At 39.0% G+C, this 21,791-nt stretch overlaps 1 protein-coding gene across 3 annotated transcripts in view; it reads left to right on the top strand.

The window, feature by feature from the left end:
• Positions 1-21,791, top strand: part of SLC9A3 (solute carrier family 9 member A3) — a 135,355-nt gene that overhangs the window by 60,825 nt on the left and 52,739 nt on the right. For all 3 annotated transcript variants that reach the window (XM_072605309.1, XM_072605310.1, XM_072605308.1), the window contains exons 2-3: positions 5,097-5,399; positions 16,639-16,799. In XM_072605309.1, the coding sequence (XP_072461410.1) occupies positions 5,097-5,399; positions 16,639-16,799 (464 nt within the window). The remainder of the gene's footprint in view (positions 1-5,096; positions 5,400-16,638; positions 16,800-21,791) is intronic.

The following is a 21,791-nucleotide window of genomic DNA, read 5'->3' as shown; positions in this document are numbered from 1 at the left end:
GGGTCTACATTCAGTTAGGGAAGGGGAAAGAACAACTTTTACATTTTTAAAAAATGCCAACTACATTTAAAGTAATAAGAGGCACAGTGGATATAGTACCTGGCCTGGAGTCAAGAAGACCTGAGTTCAAATCCAGTTTCAGATATTTACTAACTGTGTGACCTTAGGCAAGTCATTTAACCTCTGTTTGTCTTAATCCACTGGAAAAAGAAATAACAAACCATTCCAGTATCTTTGCCAAGAAAACCCCAAATGGATTCACAAAGAGTTGAACATCAAATTTCTGGGAAGAGAGCACAGGTTCAACATGAAAGTCTAATTTTGTTGACAATAGAACAATATTACAGGGGGCACAATGGAAAGGTAAGATAAAGTGGGATAGGAATGTAGGTAGAATACGACTGAGTTGAATGGGTAGAGGGAGAGCTGGGAATGAATGAATTAATGAATGCTTATTTATTAATCATTTACTATGCACAAAGCACGATGCTAACTTCTGGGAATATAAATAAACGACCAGTCCCTGCTCACATTCTAATTGGGAAGACAAGATATATAATGCTCCAGCTGCAGAGCAGCTGGAAAGGTCCAGCAGAAACCAGGGAAGGGAGCCTCATTTTAGGAGAGCTCCAACTAAGAATGTCTGCTGAGTGGAGACATGGGCAGTAACAAGAGAATGCTGATTTGTATATCAGTCCCTGAGCAACTGAATGAAAGGATGGGTCTTACACAGAAGCAGGCAGATAGTGGGTCACTGGCTCTGCTTAATGGTCAAGGAATGGGTGGGTGGAGTGGGCCCAACTGGTTATAAAGCAGTGAGGAATATTCAAGGTTCTCACCTTCCAGTCTGGGCTTACTCTACTGTTGAATAGATTGGTATTTATATAGACAACTTCATCATACCCTAAAATAAAAGGATGGTTTTGAAAGCATGCTACCGAAAGGAGCTTTGTTCTTAGACTGGCAGTGAGTGTGAAGTTGGAGGGGTGTCAGGGCACATAGAATGTCCTAAATATGTACGGATATAGAATGTATAGAGAATTATCCTTAAATTTCATGAAAAATACTTGGCAGACCTTATATATTTCATCTTCACACTATCCCTGTAAATGCACACTGCATTTTGAAGTATGTGTTGTTTTATCCATAGGGAACTTAGAGTTTATCTATACCAACTCCTTCATTTTGCAAATGAGGAAACTAAGGAACAGAGAGAGAGGCACAGTGACTTGCCTAGGGTCATAGTTGCTTCCAAGAATTTGGAAGGCTCTCATGTGATAGAAAAATTAGATTTATTCTGCTTGAACCCTAGGAGGAATATCAGAAAGAATGGGCTAATAGGTATAGAGTCTCCCTAGGATGGATATGCCATGCATTTTAAAATGGTGTTTTGACACAGGATTATATATTTAGAGCTAGAAGGGTCCTTAGAATGTATCTAGTCTGACCCCCACATTTTACAGATGAGAAAACTGAGCTGCAGAGAGACAGACTTGCCCAACTATACACAGGTAATAAGAACCAGGATTCAAACTCTGGTCATACAATTGCAAGTCCAGTGCTTTTCCTACTATGCTAGTGTGGATTGAAAAATGGAAACATTTGCACAAAGTCACCATGAGCCAGTAGTGGAGCTGGGAAGAGGACCTGATTTCCAAATCTTAGGAGGAACCTGCTGTATCATCAGCAGAATGCCATCCTTTTATTTTAGGGTATGATGAAATTGCCTATATAAACCTCAAAACCTACTGAATAAAGGCAGTGTATGAATAATTGGAGTTCAGGTACTGGTCTTTGTGAGTCCAGATTGTCTCCCCTTGACAGGGAGGCTCTGGAGTAGAAATGTAATGATTTGTATAAATAATTTTGGAAAAACTCCCACCCTCTTACCCTGTTAGATCATAGAGGGATAAAGAATGTGTAGAGAATTATGCTTAAATTTCAGAGATAACATTTAGACATTTGATGCATCTTATATATTTCATCTTTACACTGTCCCTACAAAGTAAGTATATGCATGTGTTTAGGCATGTGTTAAATTGTTGTTGTTCTTATTTTCCGTAAGTATCTTAGAATCAGAAAGTGCTTGATCTCAAGTAAAAGGACCTGGGTTTTTTAATTCTGTCTAAATTTTACCACCTTTACAATCCTTCAAATATGTCATTTGGCCTCAATTTCCTCATCTGTCAAAATTAGGGGATTGGACCAGAGGACCTCTGAGATTCTTTCCAGCTCTCAATTCCTGATCCTATGTGCAATATCTGGATAGTTTAATTACCTGGACACCCTATTTTTCTACTTCATGATTTGAGGGAGATAGACTGAAGATTTGTTTAAAAAGTTATTTGCTGGGACAATGCAGTAATCATGTAGAAATTCTTATCATGAAAATAGAATTTATACAGAAAAAAAAAGAAGTTCAGTCACTAATTACTGATGAGAAAGTATTGGCTGTGCCTCTACCCCTATGCCAGACAGTCAAAGAAAGTCCCTTTTCTTCTGGAATACTTGTTAACTTAGTCCTGCTTAGAGTTCCTGGAATGATAAACAGTAGTTCGTGATTAGATATAACTGTTCTACATACCCTTTGTTGTCCTTCATTAGATTTATGTGAAAGCCAAATCAAGGGCTTAATTCTTTAAATAGCAAGACAAGTCTTTTTGGCAAACAACTATAGTGAGCAGATGTGACCATTTACCAGACACACATCTAAGGCCAAATGTTCTCTACCTTGTGGGTCAATATTAACTGTATTGGGTTAGGTGTAGTACAAGGAAAGCTTTTACTTCCCCCACCTCATTTTCTTAGTTTGAAAACAGAACAAGAAAGTATATTGGCCCAAATAGTCCCATCTCAGGACAGCGTACCTCTGGGGATAAAAGATGGTGATCACTTTGCTTTAGAGGAATAGACTAGTTGATAATTTAAGAGATGGAAGGGATGAGGGTTGTGGTCCTTAGAAGAAAAGTCTCTAAATATTGGATTAAAATCTACTGATTGATCTGAAAGCTTTATCTGGCTTAAATCTAAATCAGCCACTGCCTCCACCCCTTTCCTGTCAGTCAGCAACACCTTTTGGCTGGTGAGTCACCATTCTACCCAGCCAGCACATTAGTTCCCTATGGCATGCCTTGGAGGCTACAGAAAGACTTCAAGGATATTCCATGTAGCTTCTTATCAGGGAAAATATTAAGTGGGAACCTTTGCCTTAAGAACTCCCCCCAAATTATCAAATGAAGAAAACCATGACTTCCAGGGGAGAGTCTTGTTATACTAAAGTGCAAGCAAGGAAGGGAGTCTAGTATATTACAGTGTTTACTATGGTTCAATCAGATTGAAGCCTCTATCCAGTGAATGAATTAAAAAGGAACTGAGTGTCTGAGGAAAAGGAGAGTGCAATATTGCCTCATAGGAAATGGACATGGATTACTTTGGGCTAATCAAGAAACAGTTACTGAGAACTTACTCTGTGCCAGGATGAGTAGATGGTGTAGCAGATAGAGTGCCCAGGATAGAGTCAGGAAAAATCATCTTCCTGAGTTGAAATCTGGCCTCAGATACTTACAAGCTGTGGGACCATGGTTTCCTCATCTATAAAAAGGAAATGACAAACCCCTCCAGTGTCTTTGCTAAGAAAACCGCAAATGGGGTCACAGAGAGTTGGACACTGAGAAAAACTATGTGCCAGAGGCTATGCTCAGTAATTTAGATACAGTGACAAAAATCAAACAGCCCCTTCCCTCTTGAACCTTTATTCTATCAGTGAAGACATTACATATAGAAGTTTATACAGAATAAATACAAGATAATTTTGGGGGTGGCCTTAACAGCTGGAGGGGATTGGAAAAGGCTGCAAGAAAAAAATAGTGCTTCAAGGAAATTAGGTATTTTAAAAGGTGGAGTTTAGGTGAGAAAATATACAGGAAATGGAAAACAGCCAGTTCAAAGGCACAGAGATATAAGACAGACTGCCACGTGTACAGAACAACAAAAAGGGTCAACAAAGCTGGACTGTAGAGTGTTTAGCAAGGAATGATGTATAATAAAGCTGGGTGGGCCAAAGTCAGATGAAGCACCTCTGCCCCTGTGCTAGTGATTATTTATAGTGGATATTTACTGAATAAATACTATGTGCTAAGACCACATGTAATGTGGAGGAACAGAAATTAAACAAAACACTTAGTCACTTCCCTTGGGGAGCTTATAACCATACAGGAAATAGCACAACTGGAAGACTCCTGTCCAAGTACCAGCTGGTGAGTTCAGATCCATATTGTGTAAAAGGTCATGGATTTTTTTACATCTAGATATAGATGCATTGAAGAGGGAAAATGTTATGATTCCATCAGTATTAACACTTGATTGGATTTATAACCAAATGCATTGTCCACTTTGCATATACTTCTGTTTATTTTAAAGGGAAGCTCTAGAAAGGAACCATTTGATCTCCAAGAGAGACCCTCCTGACCCCATAGCTACTTCCTTACATTTTCTGGAGTGCTTCATTGTTCATAAAAGAAGGAGGGGCCCTGGTGCAAGGGTATTTTCAAAGCTTGTGGGCCAGAGAAAGGAGACTTTGCTTTCAAGGAGCAGAACTTAAACTTACTTGCTTTTACTAACATTGCTTTACTTACTTTTACCTTCCCTGATACCCCCTTTAAGCCTGCAAGTAGCCCTGGGTTTTCTGAGACTGCTCCAGTACAAGCAGTGGCAGGTCCTCCCCTGCTATAAGCCTAGTGATGAATTGTGTAACCTTTGCCAGATGGTGTAGCTAGGTTTAAAGAGATTCATGACAGGAAGGTGGACCACAAGTGGTGATATGGCTGGGGGAGGTGGGGGGAGGCTCATGGGTCATTGAAAACTCATTAAACTATCTTAGAAGGCTTTGAGGGGGTTTTCATGTCATCACTTGAAACAGCGCTTGCTGGTAGAACTCACAGGTTCCAAAAGTACTTCAGAATGCAAAATAGTTCTAGGTGCTTGGAATACAAAGATGAAAAAGAGTCAAAGATGCTAAGCAAAAGCTACTTTATCAAAGAAATAAGCTTTGTGTTCTGATTCTCCCTCCCCCCAATTTTTTTTCTTTTCCTTTGCAGTTTTCCACCTGTCTCACAAAGTCACCAGTGTTGTTCCAGAAAGTGCTTTGCTCATTGTCCTTGGCCTCATCCTGGGAGGAATTGTGTGGGCTGCGGACCACATTGCTTCCTTCACCCTCACACCAACAGTGTTCTTCTTCTACCTGCTGCCACCCATCGTATTAGATGCAGGGTATTTTATGCCAAACCGCCTCTTCTTTGGAAACCTCGGAACCATCCTTTTGTATGCTGTTATCGGAACTGTGTGGAATGCTGCTACAACTGGCTTATCACTTTATGGAGTCTACCTCAGTGGCATCATGGGTAAAGAGAAATCCTTTACTATATTTTACTCCCAAAGTTTTGGTGTTAATTTAATGTCATGACTTACTATAGTAGAGACTCATTTCTTGTAAGATCTTGGATAAATAATTTTTCTTTCCAATTATAAGTAGGGAAAATTTAGTATGCAAAAATCCATTTGTAAGTATATTTATAAAATAAGTATATTAGGATGTGACTATCACAAAAAGATTCTTATCTTTATAAAAATATTTCCCGTGGGCTATGAACAAAAAACAAATTCTCCTAGTTAATTTATCATATACAATTCAATGAGCAAAAATTCAGTTTATAGTACTTTTGAAAATCACAATGGTTGTCTAAAATAAAACATATGTATAGCTCCAAAGTAGGGCATATCCATGTTTCTATAAAGCAAAGTTCTCGAAAAAAGTTTATTTTCAACTCCAACCTAGAGATGGCTACCATTCCCTTTTCTCTGGCACTTCTAGCAAGATGCGCCCTGTGATGTTAGCTTCCAGAGGAGCACAAAAACAGGACAAGCGTTCCCACTGGGAAAGGGAATGTGGCTAGCCACTGGCATACACACTTCTTTAAAACCTTCGAGTAATTCCTACCAGTTCCCAATGACATAACAAACCTACCCACTCCCGCCAGGTTGAACGGGAGTAACCACTTTTCCCTAACCTACCTTCTTTGTACAATTTCCATGATTATAGAAAATCATGTGGGGAAAAGAAAAATGAAACCTGTTCTGGAAAAAGGCTATGGATGCCAACTACCTGCTATAGTTAAATGGCTATTTGAACAAAAAAAAAAACCCTCTCTACAGTGTTTTTTTTGTCATTCTTTTAAAAATTGAGAGAATGAATATAAACAATATTTTCTTTTTAACTATCCCACGTTAGCCTGAATGTCTGAAATGATATTGAAGCTTGGCATGTGTCTTATCACAGTTTGGATCATTTTATTGTTCTCTTGCCTATCTCTCCTCCTTTACAAAGTCCCTCCCTCTAACTTTCTGAATTAAATGATTATTTTCATGTACAGGCAGGGAAACAAGAATGCAGGGATGTTAAATTAATCTCCCACAGTCTTTGAACAAATAACTTAAGGTTATAAGGAAAAGGAATATAACAGTTCCTAAGGAAAATAACAGTTGGCTAAAACTAAAACAACATATCATCAGAATTGTGCGTTTAGCTTCTGGTAATTATGATGCGAAGTACAGGGCTCTCACCGTCCAATTTGGGAGCCAAAAGGGACAGTTGGGAAGTCTCAGTCACACATAGACTATCCAATCTTACTGACTTTCAACAAAGTATGATTCCCTCAAATTCTAGCACAATGATACAGCAATTATTTAAGCATTTTCTTTTTTTCCCCATTTTTAATTTTTAAAAATAGAAGTGCCTCTTTTGTTCACAATTTGAAACCAAACACACAGAATTCACTTTCCTTTAGATATAAGTATTGGGTATAAGAAAGCTTCCCCCTGAATTGTGGAAATACCACTATGAAGAATTTCTTTTTTCTGGGCTTTTATTATACAAATTGGGAGCTGGAAATCTTCATTGCATTAAAGGTGCAATAGGAAAGAGATGATCAAAGGTCCACATCAGATTGTGCGTGCTTTGATAGACTGATAAGATAACTGTGATTTGCCTTTTAGATAACATGAGACTTTGTCCTCAACACTGTGATCAGACATCAGAAAAAAAATCTATTTTTATTAGGCAGTAATCTGAAAAATGATATGTGCCAACAGTTCAGTTCTGTAGACTTTGATACCATCCATGCATGTATCGATTTATTGCAATCTATAAATAGCCAGCTCATAATATTTCATTCTTGTGAACATTATGTTTGGGATGACAGTTTCATCATCTTGTTGGCAGCTGAAACTGACATTTTTGTTTGTTGATGAATTTTAGGTACAATTGTGGAAGCTTTGTTCCTTTACACTTTTGCTGCACCCAAACAGAATCCTGAGGGGTAGTGTACTCTAGGTTTACATGGTCTGTATACAGCCATTGCTTCACTCATATACTATGCCTCATGGCTTCAGTCTGGGACTCTACACCTAAAGGAAAAAGTTAAATGTTTTGCTATTCTTCTGTCAAGATAATGCAAGTGACCCACAATTGTTAGGCCATTTTTTTCTTTGCTTTTCCGTTTATGGAGGATGGATTTGTGTGACTAGCAGGGCACATGATGAATGGCTGAGGTTGGAGCACAGTCTGTGGTTGGGAATCAGAGCAGAGCTGATTAGCCCACATGAGAGTGAACTGGCATCTTGGTTAGGTTGCTATGGTGCTACTCCAAATAGCTCTGCTAACCAGCTATTCTCCTCATTCTATCTTCTGAGCCTGTTGCTACCCATCTTCACATCAAGAGGCAACAGATATTCATAGTTCCTGTTGTTGAGACCAATAAACCGATTTTTATTGAATATGGTCATCATGATAGTAGAAATTTCTTTGAATTCCCAGGAGAATTTTGCCCATTTTATATATAGCTTCTTGTATGCTTGGAGCAACTTGAGTTTTCATAAATAAATAAAGCATGCAGACAACATCAGTACTTTTTATTGGAACAAACTACCTTGGTTCTCTAGTATCTGGTTTATGAAACTCATTTCCAAACTAAAGGTCTCCCAATTACTCCATAGTCAGAAGTTATTAAGGTGAAGGAAACTAGTCTGGACAAGACAAGACCAAAGAAATACTTGGCTGGGAACCTTGAGCCCTACAAATTGAGACATAAGCACATGGCAATTGGGTGAGTTACAGAATGAAAGGATCTTTAAGAGTAGTAACCATAATAGCATTTACTTTTACCTCAGCTGAACCTTGTGTTTATCCATTATAACAGCACAATTATATAGTGGCCAAGCATATTACACTTATCACTAATTAAGATAGAAATCACCTAGTGATAAACAACTATCTGAAAATACCACTCTCTGAACTGAGGCCCAAGCATGGCTCTCCAGTTTCATGTAATATTTTTTTTGCTAGATTTATGATCATGATAGTGTGGGGTGCTTCTCAGAGAGAACTTCTTCTACTAATGTGATCAGCAAGGGCTTTGCGCCTTGTCTGGGGCACCAAACGGTTAAATGATTGCTCCCGTTCGCACGTTGAGCACGTGTCAGAGATGGAACTTGAACCAGTGTCTTTCTTGCTATTGACTGTGTCATGTTGCCTCTCTTCATGTCATCATCATCATTACTCAATAGATACTAAAGTAGCACGTTGAAAATTATCTAGCCTTTGCCCTCTGGATGTACAGCCCTCTAAGACAATGGTCCTGATCACAGAGTCCGTGAATTTCTTTTTAAAAGTTTGATAACTATTTTAGTATAATTCTTTTTTTTTATAATCCTGTTTTTTATTTTATGAATTCAGAAACATTATTCTGAGAAGGGGCCCATAGGCTTCATCAGACTGCCAGAGGAGTCCATAACAAAATGGTTAAGTACTTCTACTCTAAGACAGGAGTGATAACTAGGATTGGTTGATGATGGTCTTTGTTTCTATGAACCAGCTTGTGTTTAATTTTCATCTATTATTTGAATTAGGATTGTATTGGATTTTTTTTAAGTTATAGAAGTGCTTTGGCCCCTAAGTCAGACAAGGAAGGTAAGAAAAGGCACTGCTTTTTCTTCATACACTAATGTAATTAATACTTTTTAGAAAAGTTAACCATAAAGATCTCCTCTTTGCTTTCTACTAGACCCTAGGTAACTACTCAAATAGAAACCTTTGACTCCATTTGCAATGAATATTTTGAATCCTTATGGGTGCATACTTGCCCTCTACTGGATAGAAACAAAGCAATTCCAAATAGTATTGACCCCTTCTCTGGCAATGGAAACTGGATTTGATGAAAATTTTAATAAATCCTGAGTCCTCCCAAGGTCCCAATTCACCTGACAGATTTCAGTGGTGGTTATATACTGATCGTCACACATTTCTCATCACATTGACTGAGTGGATCTCCCACATTAATTAGACATGGTCATCCTCACCAGATGAAATTTGAGTTCTCTTAAATCATCTGGATCTTGAGAACTAGTACAGTGGACAGATGTTCAACAAAGTAGACAGTGCCAAAGTTTTCTTTATTGGCATAAGCTATAAGTGACTCTTCAGGTTGGCTTTTTGAGATATGGACTTGAAAACATGCAACGAGTTAACAAGATGTTACATGAGTCCTGTCCAGCTCTAAATCTCTGATGCTATGAGATGATCCAACAATCTATCTATCTACCTTGCACCCTATCACCAATTTTACTGATTTTTCTTATTACTGAACTTACTGATAGTTCGACCAAATTATCTGGTTTGTTTTTTGTTATGTGGCCTTCCTAAGGGGCACAACTATGGAGTGAGCAAAAGAACTCGAGTGTAACTAGGGAGAAAATGATAGGAGTCAACCAGTGTTTAAAGATTGACTAACCTTGAAGGGGAATTTGTGTCTGAAATCCACCTGTGCTTGAAATACAGGGAGGACAGGAAATGAATAAGAAATTTGCAGTTTTGAATTCTACTGAAATTGAATATTGAAATTTGTGGATTTCAGTGGTAAGATCTATGCTTCCCAAGATTAAAAAGACTGATATGTAAACTTTACCATTGAAAAGTCACTTGAAAATTCACTGCTCCTTTAACTTCTGCTTATTCATGAAACAATGCAAGTTGTAGAAGCAAGTTGACAAGATGGCTCCTGTGGTGTTGGCAATATCAACCACGCAGCCCTGGGGAGGTTAGTACTAGATAGCACAAAGAAACTTTCCCTTCCACCTCCTTGGGAATGACATGCCCATTGGAGAGACAAGATCCTGATTGCCAGCTGATGCAGCCTCCAGTCTGCTACATTGCTCTCCTTAGGGGGTGTGCCTGGAGAGAATGCCAGCTTGTGTTCACTGCCACTTGCCTGTACAGCAATGTATTCAACTGGCCAACATCCTAGACCTAGCACCTTGGCACTAGTACCCTCACATCATGCAGGAACATGGCGTAAGAGGCCAGGAGCCAATGATGTGCTTCCCAACCCTCCCCAGCCCTTAGAGAGTTCTTCTCATTTGATCACTTACTTGTGGGTTCAAGAACTGAGGTCACTGTTAGGTTAGAACAAGAGGAAGTGAAAAGCACCATAGTCTAGGAGCAGGCAACTGATGACATGTATGTTCCCAAGGAATTACTATGTGAAGTCATTGTGTTTGCATCCTGCCACTACTCACCAATATTTCTTTCTTTTTTTTCTTCTTTTTCTTCCATCTCCCATCTTTGTTCTCTTTTCTACACTCTTATTTTCTCACTCCTTTTAACCCTACCTAGGCAGAATACCAGAAATGACTAGTGGCTAAAGAGTGGGTTAGAGAAGGGATTTAGAAAAATTATTTTCCATGTCATACTTTAGTTTATAACTATGTATGTAGATGCACATAAACACGGAGCAAGCATACATGTACATTTTATCTGACCACACGTATGTGGACAGTGTGAATGTTAGATAAAGACTTCATTTCAACATACATTTTTAAACACTTTTCATGTGCAAAATTCTGTGCTAGTCATTAAGGGAAACACCAAGTTGGGATATGATGTAAGCTCATCAGTTCAGGGATGAGAGAGAACTTTGAGGTTATCTAGTCCAAAGCTTTCATTTTCCAAACAAGGAAACTGAGGCTTTGAGAAGTTCAGTGATTTGCCCCAGGTCACCTCAGTAGTAGATGCGAACACAATATGAGTCCTTTGACCTCAAATTGCGCTGTTCATTTTTCCTCCTAGGGGATAAGACACAAACACAGACAGCCATACTACACAGCACTGAATGAAAGTTGAGCAGGGAGGAATATGGTAAAGTCCAATGTGAGGTCTTAGAGGGAAACAAAAGTAATATTTATCACGTTTATATTGGTTGGACCTACATGATCTAGAGGGTACTAACTGCTACCATTCAGGGGAGGATCCTAGGGATAATAGCTGGTAGCTCTAGGTTTCCTTTGGAAACTTTGATCTTCCCTTAAGAATTCATTAAACTTTCAAAATCTTTAAAAGAAAATTTGAGGGAGAAGCTATTTCATACAAATTTGTGGAAATGTATTGTTGAGGGGTAGGAGGAGTGGTAGAGAAATACCCCTAAATTCAGCAGTCATTGTAGATTGATGGAATCCCATACTGGTGGGTTGAATATGATAAAATGTAAATTGTGTTCACAAATACCAGGAAAATCACAACCCAAGAGCAGAAAGTATTAGGAAACTCACATTTCTAAGAGGCTTCAATGTTTACAAAAGTCATCAGGGTGAAACAAAGTCTAAGAAATGTTTAGTGACTTGCCCAGGATTACAGACCTGAACTCTGGTATTTCAATTTTAATACCACTGTATTACATTATTTCCCAGGCCTGTGAGATACAAAAGTCTAAAACATAGACTCTGCCCTCAAGGAGTTTATAGTATAGCTGCAGAGGCAAAATTAACACACCAAAAAGAATTAGAGAGCAATTAAGCTCTAAACTGTGACTACATTTATACTACAAAGATGAGAGAAATTATTGTGGCCTCAAGGAGTAAGGAAAGCTTTCATGGAGGAGGTGAGTGGGACAGGAGATCCTTCTAACTTAATAGACTTGGGAGAACATTTGACCTAAGGGGCACTGCCAATAGAAAGCCCTTTGCAGACTTTTCAGTAAGGGACCGACATTTTCCATGGGCTGATCCTGCGATTGCGTTGGAATAAAGAGCTCGTGTCAGAGAGGAAACTCTCTGTGAATGCAGTGAGTCATACCTGTTCTATAATTTACAGCCTCAGGGAGTTGGAGTGAGGTACTGCAAAGGACGGTAACTGGTCCAGGATTATGTAGCCAGAAGATGTCAGAGGCAAGATTTGAACTCTGAGCCCAGCTCTCTACCTTCCTCTTGACATGATGAAGGGATATTTGTAATATAATGATATGCCCAGAGGTGTGAGCATTCACAGAGTCAGAGATTTGGAAGAAACCAACCCTTCCCTCTGTGAGAATCCTCCTACACATCCAGCATTGGTCAGTCTTTGCATGAAGGCTTTCTCTATGGGGAGCCACTGAGGAAGTTTCAGTGAGAGAAAATGTACTACTTCCAGAGGCAGTTTATTCCAGTTTTGAGAGTCGTATATACATATAAATATATATGTATGTATGTGTGTGTGTATGTATATGTATGTATGTATACATATATACATATGCATACATATGAGCAGTATCCATATATATGAGCATATATATGCGTATATATATGAGAAGTATCCTTAGCCATAAGATGAAGATAATCCTGCCTGTGCTGCCTAACCTCGAAGGGTTGCTGCCAAACTCAAATGAAGTACTTTGCAGCTTTAAAGTGCTATATGTCAATTACTGAAAACAAGCAAGTTTAGGCTTGAGGTAAGTAAAAAAAAAAAAAGTCCTAATAGGTCTCCCTGTCTCCAAATCCTGCATGTTCTCTACTGCCACAACTTCCTCCCATTGCTTCCAGGTATCCCCTCAAGGGTCAGTTAGAACAGGTCTAACTCCTCTTCCGTAATACTTTAAGACAGCAACTTTATCTCGGGGCAGCTAGATGGCACAATGGGTAAAGCACCCACTGGCTCTGAAGTCAAAAGGATCTGAGTTCAACTTTGACTTCAAACACTTACTAGCTATGTGACCCTGGGTAAGTCACTTAATTCCAACTGCCTCAAAAAAAAAGTGGGGCCAGTTACTATAGTAACTCTCTCTGTCCTTCTCTCTCTCTCTCTCTCTCTCTCTCTCTCTCTCTCTCGTGTATATATATACATATACATATATATGTATATATATACACACATATACACATATACATATATACATACACATATAATATTAGTTATATAGTATATACTACATATAGTCTATAACTATATATGTATGTGTGTATATATACATACATACACGTGTGTGTGTGTGTGTGAAGAAAGAGAGAAAGTCTTTTCTGGCCAAACTTTACCCAGATCTTTTAAATGTTCCTGCGCTGTTTAGGAAGGGCGATGGTGGATTCTGGTGGGTGAAGCTGTAAAGGTACTGGGAGCTGTGGTTCCCCAAGATTTTGAGAGGAGAAAAGAGAGAGAGAGAGAGAGAAATCAGGAGAAGCAAAGATGTATTCATTAAAATGGTAAACTCAGCTAAAAAGGAGAGTACTGTGCCAACTACAGAGAATAATATAGTCTGGGAATTTCTTTGAACAGAATCAGAATTCATTTGTCTCTAAGGAGATTATTTTCTACCTGAAGTGGAGGTAAACCTAGAGCCCATATTGTCTATGTTTTGCATTTGTTTTTTTGTTGTAATATTTTCTTGCCAGATACTTAGAGAAACTGAGCTAGAGAGCTCAGCTTGAGTCAAAGATCTAGGTAAAAGATGAGAAAAGACAATGGTCCCCAGGACAGAGCCTTTTGGAGTAATGTAGACACCAGGGTAAAGCAGGGAAAGGCTAGAAAAAGCTGGTTAATGCTTTAAGCCTTTGCCAAGCTGACTGAGTAACATGAGCCTCTGTGCCTGTTACCTGATTTGTTTATATTTTGTGTTCTGGGGTTCCCTTGCAGTTAGTAACAATGGTTTGTGCAGCTGAGTGACTGTAATAGCTCACATTTCTATAGCCCTGTATGTTTTACAAACATGTTCTTCACACCCATCCCGTGAAGCAGGTAGTGAAGTAATGTTATCACCACTTTACAGATCGTAAGGAACCTGAGGCTCAGGGGGAATGAACTGACTTTTTGTGTACAAATACAAATATGCACACACACACACACACGCACAAAACGTGGTCAGTATTGTTGCTGAAATTCAGTTTGATTCAACAAATGGTTGATCAATCCTTACTGTGTGTCAGATACTGTGGTAGGTGCCAAGGATACAAAAACAAAAACGTCTGTTCTTGAGAAATGTATAAGAGAAATACTAGGACTGGTAAGCATTCGTTTTTAGTCATTTCAGTTGTGTCCAACTCTTTGTTACCTCAATTGGGATTTTCTTGGTTAAAATACTGCAGTGGTTTGCCCTTTCCTTCTCCAGCTCATTTTACAGATGAAAAAACTTGAGCCCAACAGGGTTTAGGTGACTTGCTCAGGGTCACACAGCTAGTGTGGTCTGAGTTTGGCTAGATTTGAACTCAGTTTTTCCTAACTCCAGATCTGAGCACTCTATCCACTGCACTATATTTACAAATAAATACAGCATAAGGTAATTTGGGGGAGGGAAAGCACACTAGCAACTGGGAGTTATTGGAGTAGACTTGGAGAAAGTTGCACCTGAGTTGAGCCCTGAAGGAAGCAAATGACCCTGAAAGATAGAGATGAGGGGAGAATTTACTCCAAAGACAAGGAAACAACCTGCACAAATGTGTAGAAACATAAAATAGAAATAATGTTGAATAGGGAGATGGAACACATATATCTATAATCATACAAATGTATTGCATATATAATATATATGTGTATATATTAACTATACATATATATTCAGTCCTCTGTGGAATATATGTATATAAAACTATATGCATATACATATATATGTGGATGTGGGTTTGTGTGTGTAGATTGTGGTACAGTACTGGGCCTGAAATGAAGAAGACTTATTTTGGTGAATGAATGGAAAATTAGATAGATACATGGATGGATGAATAGACTGCTGGATAGATAGATAGCTACATGGACAGATTGATGGGTGGATGGATACATACATACATGAATGTATGAATATTGAGATTGATGGATGGATAAGTAGATAGATAGACAGACAGACAGACAGACAGACAGTCACAGTCAGACAGACAGACAGATAGATAGATAGATAGATAGATAGATAGATAGATAGATAGATAGATAAATAGATGGATAGATGGATAGATGGATAGATGGATGGATGGATGGATGGATGGATGGATGGATGGATGGATGAACCCCAGTCTTCTGGCTCCAAAGCACAGTGCCCTTTTCACTATATCATTCTACCATTCTTGAACTAACTTGTGAATTAACTGAATATGATGTCAGTGGACAAAGTTGAAAAGATAGACCACTGAAAAAGGCAAGGAGCCAAAACGTGAATACTCAAATTGTAGCTTTTGAAGCAAGACCATCCGTTAATCTCTTGCATGGTAATAGTGGAAAATTATCTTGCAGCATGCCAGTGGGAACAACCTAAGAGTACCTTCTGTTTGGGGCCTGCTCCAAATACTGGTTTATCACGTGTTTGGTGCTATAGAAGAAAGAGAATCCTTGCAGGATTGAGAAGACTGAGTGTCATATAACTAGCATTATCTTGGGGATTATGTGGGTTTTCCGAACTGTTTATATGCTTGTAAATTACTAATGAAATGAACCTGGTATAAAGTGCACCTAGAAAAATAACTCATTTTTGATATCTTACAAAGAATGCATGCCTAGGTAAAGGTTGGTTCACAGTCACATGAGTTCTTGTGTAGCCAAATTACATATTTCTTTAAGTTTCATTCATAAACCTGGTTGCTTGTCTGGTTCATGGGATGGAACAAGACAGATCTCCCAGAACCGGATCTATCAACCACTCATCCAGCAACCAACTCTTCCTGAGCCACAAAACTTTTGTTAATAGAGAATATTATTTTGTAATGAATTATTTCTTAATGAAATGCATGCCAGAATAGTGGATAGAATGCTGCTTTTGGAATCAAATTCCACTTCAGGCATTATAACTATGTGACTTTGACCAAGTACCTTCACCCCTTGGAGATTTGATTTCTTCCTCTGTGACATGGTGTGGTTGGTCTAAATGGCCCTAAGGTCCCTTCTAGTTCTAAATCTGTGATCATATGAATCTGTGAAATGTCCCTACTTCAAGGACCCTTCCGGTGCCTGATCTGGGGTCTTTTTTGCTATGAGGCTGTAACAAGGCAGAGCACTCCATCTGCCAAAAGCAAACTGAAGTTTTTTTTTCAGTCCTCTGAATAGTTTGACTTTGGACCACTGTTTCCTTTCACTCAGGAGTCTGATCCACTGGAAACTTCTTGAGGATCTAGTAGCTAGTAATGAGAACACCCACACATCTGAAATGGGATTTGAATTATCTTGCTACTTCATCCAAGAGATTATCTTGAGGAATCCACAGTTCTTTATGTGACTAATTTTTGCTGGAACTGAGGGCTAGTGGATTTGCTCCAGGGACTCTTCTCAGTGGTGGTTTCCCATGTGGTTTGTCACTTGCTTTGTTTTCCTAGGAGAGCTCAATATTGGATTGCTGGACTTCCTCTTGTTCGGCAGTTTGATAGCTGCTGTGGACCCTGTGGCTGTTCTGGCTGTTTTTGAAGAAGTTCATGTCAATGAAGTCCTGTTTATCATCGTTTTTGGGGAGTCACTACTAAATGATGCTGTCACCGTGGTAAGCAGGTGGTGGTGAGGGTTTGGTTTTTGGTAGTTTCTGCCTAAAGCTTTGTGGCAGCTTTTTTTTTTTCCCTTTTGCTAAATAATTGGAAACTCAAGGTAAAAACAATTCAGTAGATTTGAAATTCCACACAACCAAACAGTTGAAAAGTTCTGCTAATGCCTAGGAAATACCCATTCCTTCATGTGTTTCCTGTCCTGCACTATAGGCCATGACAAGACCCTGCCACCAATACCAGGATAAAACTTGGTCCAATTCTCCTAAGTGGAAAACTTGACTGAAACCTAACTCTGCTCTATCTACAATATTCTCTTTAGTTACGAAATTCATAATCTCATCAAGGCATGTATCTGGCATGTCTTCTTGTTAAATCTGATAGCTCTCCAGACCCCTTGCATCTAGTGTTTTACTGACTCCCTTACTTACTGTTATTCAATACTTTTGCCCACATTAAATATCTGTTTAAGCAGCTGGTAGTCTTCTTGCTGCTTTCTATCTTAACTAGTAAGCTTAAGAGCCCTTTGGGGGCGGGGAAATGGGTGGGGAAGGGAATGAGGAAAAGAGGAGAAGCCGCACGTGTGATTTCAACAGTGTAAAGAGCTCCCAGCGAGTAAGTTCCCACTACCAAAGCAAATCAGCACCTAATCTATAACTTAGAGTTCCCTAGAGGCCATCAGAAGTTAAATGTCCAGGGTCACACAGCCTATTTATGTATCAGAGGCTAGACTAGAATCCAGGTCTTTCTGATTCCAAGGCTATCTCTCTCTCTCTCTCTCTCTCTCTCTCTCTCTCTCTCTCTCTCTCTCTCTCTCTTCTCTCTCTCTCTCTCTCTCACCAGTGGTTTTTTTTTTTTTTTTTTTGGTCGTAATCCAGTTGTGTCCACTTCTTTGTGGCCCCTTTTGGGGTTTTCTTGGCAAACATATTGGAGTGACTTGCCATTTCCTTCTCCAGTTCATTTTACAGATGAGGAAATTGAGGTAAATAGGTTTAAGTGATTTGCCCAAGGTCCTATAGTTAATACTGTCCGAGGCTGGATTTGAACTCAGGTCATTCAGACTCCAGGCACAGAGCCCTGTGCCACCTAGCAGCCCCACCGACCCATTTTACCTACTCTTAATTCAAACTTGCAAACATTAAAATGAGGTTTCTTCTATTAGTTTTTTTTTTCAAACTCACAGGTGTACATAGTGCTCACCTACATATTTCTATAAATCTAAAGTTATAAAATATTTAATCACCATTATTGAGAGCAGTAGTTCTCAAATTTTTTATCCACAACCCAATTAATGGACTAAAAGACCGCACAGACTGTCTACCCCATCTATTTCTGCTTGTCACTTCATGAAAGCCCCATTGGAGTTGAGGAAGGATGATGATACTTCTCCTAAGACACCAAAGGAATTATTTCTGGATTTTAATTAGTGTGATAAGTAAATGACAGATTTCTGCTCAAAAGAAAAATATAGCTTAGAGATTGTTATGGTATAAACATCGACAGTACAATAGTCCATCCCAAAAGATAACTAGAAGGCTTCTGAAAGTGATCGAGAGTCTCTAGATAACTTTAGAAATATACTTTGTGAACCCAGACCACTCTGAAGGTAGGATGGATGTTAAGTATTATGATAATGCATGAAAATTTATTAACCTTTTTTAACCAAGGAAAACATTTGTTCCCCTGCCAAGAGAAATAAGATGTCTCTTTAGTGCTTCCCAGGATTCTCTCCTTGGCGAGGCTTATATCCCAGGAAAGAAGAAAAGGAATTGGGTGGCTCTCCCAGCTCTCAAAATAACTGCTTGATAAATCTCCTTTTAATAGTGATATAGAAGATTTAGACTCAAAGGACCTGAGTTCAAATCCCAGCTTTACTACTTCAGTAGTGCTTCCTACTAACTTGTTATATGGTCTTGGGCAAATAACTCATTGAGTCTCAGTTTCTCCATCTGTAAAATGAAGGGCTTAGACTCAGGGTTGGGGAACCCAAGGCCTCGAGGCCACATGTGGTCCTCTAGGTCCTCAAGTGTGGCCCTTCAACTGAATCCAAACTTCTCAAAACAAATCCCCTTAATAAAAGGATTTGTTCTGTAAAACTTGAACTCAATCAAAAAGCCACACCTGAGGACCTAGAAGGCCACATGTGACCCCAAAGTCACAATTTCCCCACCCCTGGCTAAATCCTAAATTTCCATGGTTCTTTCTCATCCTAAATCATCTGAAACTATAAAATGATTGTGACAGTGTGCTGAAAAAAATCAGAATACAGAATTGCTAGCCTATTGTACCCATGCCTTTACCTTGTAGAATATGACCTTGGACAAGTCGCTCTCTGGTCTTTATTCTGCCTATTTGTAAAATGAAGTGGTTAGATGACAGACACAGGCAGACAGAGACAGAGAGACACAAGAGAGAAGAGGGAGAGACGGAGAAAGAGAGAGAGCTGATTTTTTTTCCTCTGTAGTCTAGGCCAGCACTCTCCTTAGTCAATCATTTCCACTTTTTAAAGTGTTCTATTATTAGATCTGATAGCTTTTCAGACTCTTTGCATTATACTGTTTACTGATTTGCTGGAAAAGGATAATAAAATCTTGGGGATTAACACAGCAATTTTTTTCTCCAGAAGTTCCCAGCTGTCTATTTGATTGTGTAATGTGTCCTCTCTCTTCTAAAGTGCCACACGCACAAAATCTTAACTTACCCTTTTGAGAATTTCACAACCCTTGACATAAATGGAGATACCTCCAAGGTGTTAAAAAATCAGTGTTGGGAATTAGTGACCTACAAACAGGAAGACTACAGTTGTGTCAGCATCAAGTAAAAGTTCTGGTTGCCTCTACCCCATATCACCTCCTACTTGTGCTTCCCGCCCCCCCCACCCCACCCCACCCCTCTCTCTCTCTCCCCTCTCCCCTCATTTGTGTTATAGATCTCCCTACCCATTGCATTCTTGTTTGGAAAATTGAAACTCCTAGAATCACAGTCAGGGAAGGAGGGAAGGTGTAGAGGTGGGGGGCGGGGCAGGGAACAACAGCTGCCTGGTTCATGTAGGACTGGAGTGCCCAGCTTGCATAGTTCTGATGCTACCATCTATTATGCTGCTCAGGTGGAAGGAAGAAATAACACAGAAAGCAGCATCTGACCTATATTTAGAGTTATAACTGAACAGAATATAATAAGGCTATGTGTATGCACTAGCTACATTAAGCCAAAGAATTACAAAAATCAAATAGCACTACTTGACATTACACCACCATTGTCCATTTCTTATACTATGAACCTGTTTGGGACCATTGCCTTTTTAAAAAATAGAAGCTAAAACAACCTGAAGGTCACTTTTTTGTGTGTGGAGTGTGAACAAGGTATATATCTGTCTTTCCATAGAAATCTATGAAATCTATCCATAAGGCATTCACATACAAAAGTGAGGTCAAAATGATGGTGCTAAACATGATTCCTTCTCCATTTCTAAAAGGCCTTACTTTAAAAAAGTTTTTATTTCCTTTAGTAAATGCTCTGACTTATTGATTACCATTAGAAGTCTGAGGAGTGAAAATGGATCCATTTCTCAATAAGAAAATTGTTTTTGTCCTGTTTAGTTATGTTTACCTAGTCAGAAAAAAAATCAGGATTAAGTCATCCATATTTGGTTCCCAGAATATTCTTAGTGGTGATACTTTGGACATCAATAAGATGAATGATCACTAACCCTAGTTCCACTGATACAACTCTATCACTATTTTTATTTCTATAATTACTAAACCACCAACAGCAGCTCAAAATTTTATCTTGAAGTTCTAAGTAGTTTCAGTTATTTGATAGATGAGAATTCACCCTTGTTTTACGTGACGTACATCTCCTAAAAAATTGGGGCTGCTAAAAAATCTGCTCTTTTGATTCTATTGTTTTGCATTTAATATCTTTATAAAATAAAACAATTCCTGTTTCATCCCTACAGCCTAGCCAACAGTTTCACAAGAATAAAATCAGTTTTTGAGACTCGTTTTCATCACACCTTTAGGTACTTTCCAGACATTCACATCAATTCTCTTTTCCTACCACAAAGATCACTAAGTCCTGGGTCTAGAGGGATAAGGCACCACACCGTGTGGTACAATGGAGAAAGGGACTTCATGTAGAGTCAAGGTCCCTGCACTGTGATTAGCTGCTTCTCTGACTTCAGGTCTCAGTTTCTTCATCTGTAAAATGATGGGGCTGATCTAGATGACCTTTTAAAAAGTCCCTGCCAGTTCTACACCTATGATTCTGAGTCTGTGCCTATCCCATAAGACAGAGATGTTTTGAAATCTAGTGGAGCTGTTTACCATATTGGAGAATACTAGAGGGGAACTCCTTGCTGCTGTCTTGTATTCTTCTCTCCAATAGTCAAAGGCCTGCCTAGTGTTGACTCCCAACAGGTGACAGTGGCATATTTGGTGGGTGGTGGGGCAGGGAGGGGTAGAACCTTACATTTCTCTTCTGTAGAGAGTTAATGGCTAGGGTGAAGGAGGGCAAAATTAACCTTCAGGAGTACTGACCTACTCCATTTTGTTCCATCCCTAGTGGCATCCCCTTTTCTGGGTTATATAAATAAAATGTTATAGTGCTTTAGTGTTTGCGGAATACTTTGTGGAAAAGTAGTAGAAACTAGCATCATTTTAAAAGAACTCAGACACAGAAAACACAGCTGTCTATACAAGCTGTAGTGAGGAAAAGCAATTATGCAGGATCAAGTTTCTTAGTTTTTTATCTCAATGTCTTGATAGGATAATGTTTAAACATCAACACCCACATAGACTGCAGGGGGTGAGGATCCCATAAGCCAGGAGTCAAAACAACACCAAACTCATTTTTTAAAAATATGTGGGTTGATAATCATGATTTATTAATTTATGTGGGTTTGTCATCGCTGTTTTGTTACGATAAGGGCACTTGCCAGATGTGCCTCCTAACAGCTGATCTTACAGAAAGCCACAGCACGTATATGGCACACA

Source organism: Notamacropus eugenii, chromosome 4, assembly GCF_028372415.1.
Source record: "Notamacropus eugenii isolate mMacEug1 chromosome 4, mMacEug1.pri_v2, whole genome shotgun sequence".
NCBI classification, from domain to species: Eukaryota; Metazoa; Chordata; class Mammalia; order Diprotodontia; family Macropodidae; genus Notamacropus; species Notamacropus eugenii.
This window is presented reverse-complemented; position numbering and strand designations above follow the sequence as displayed.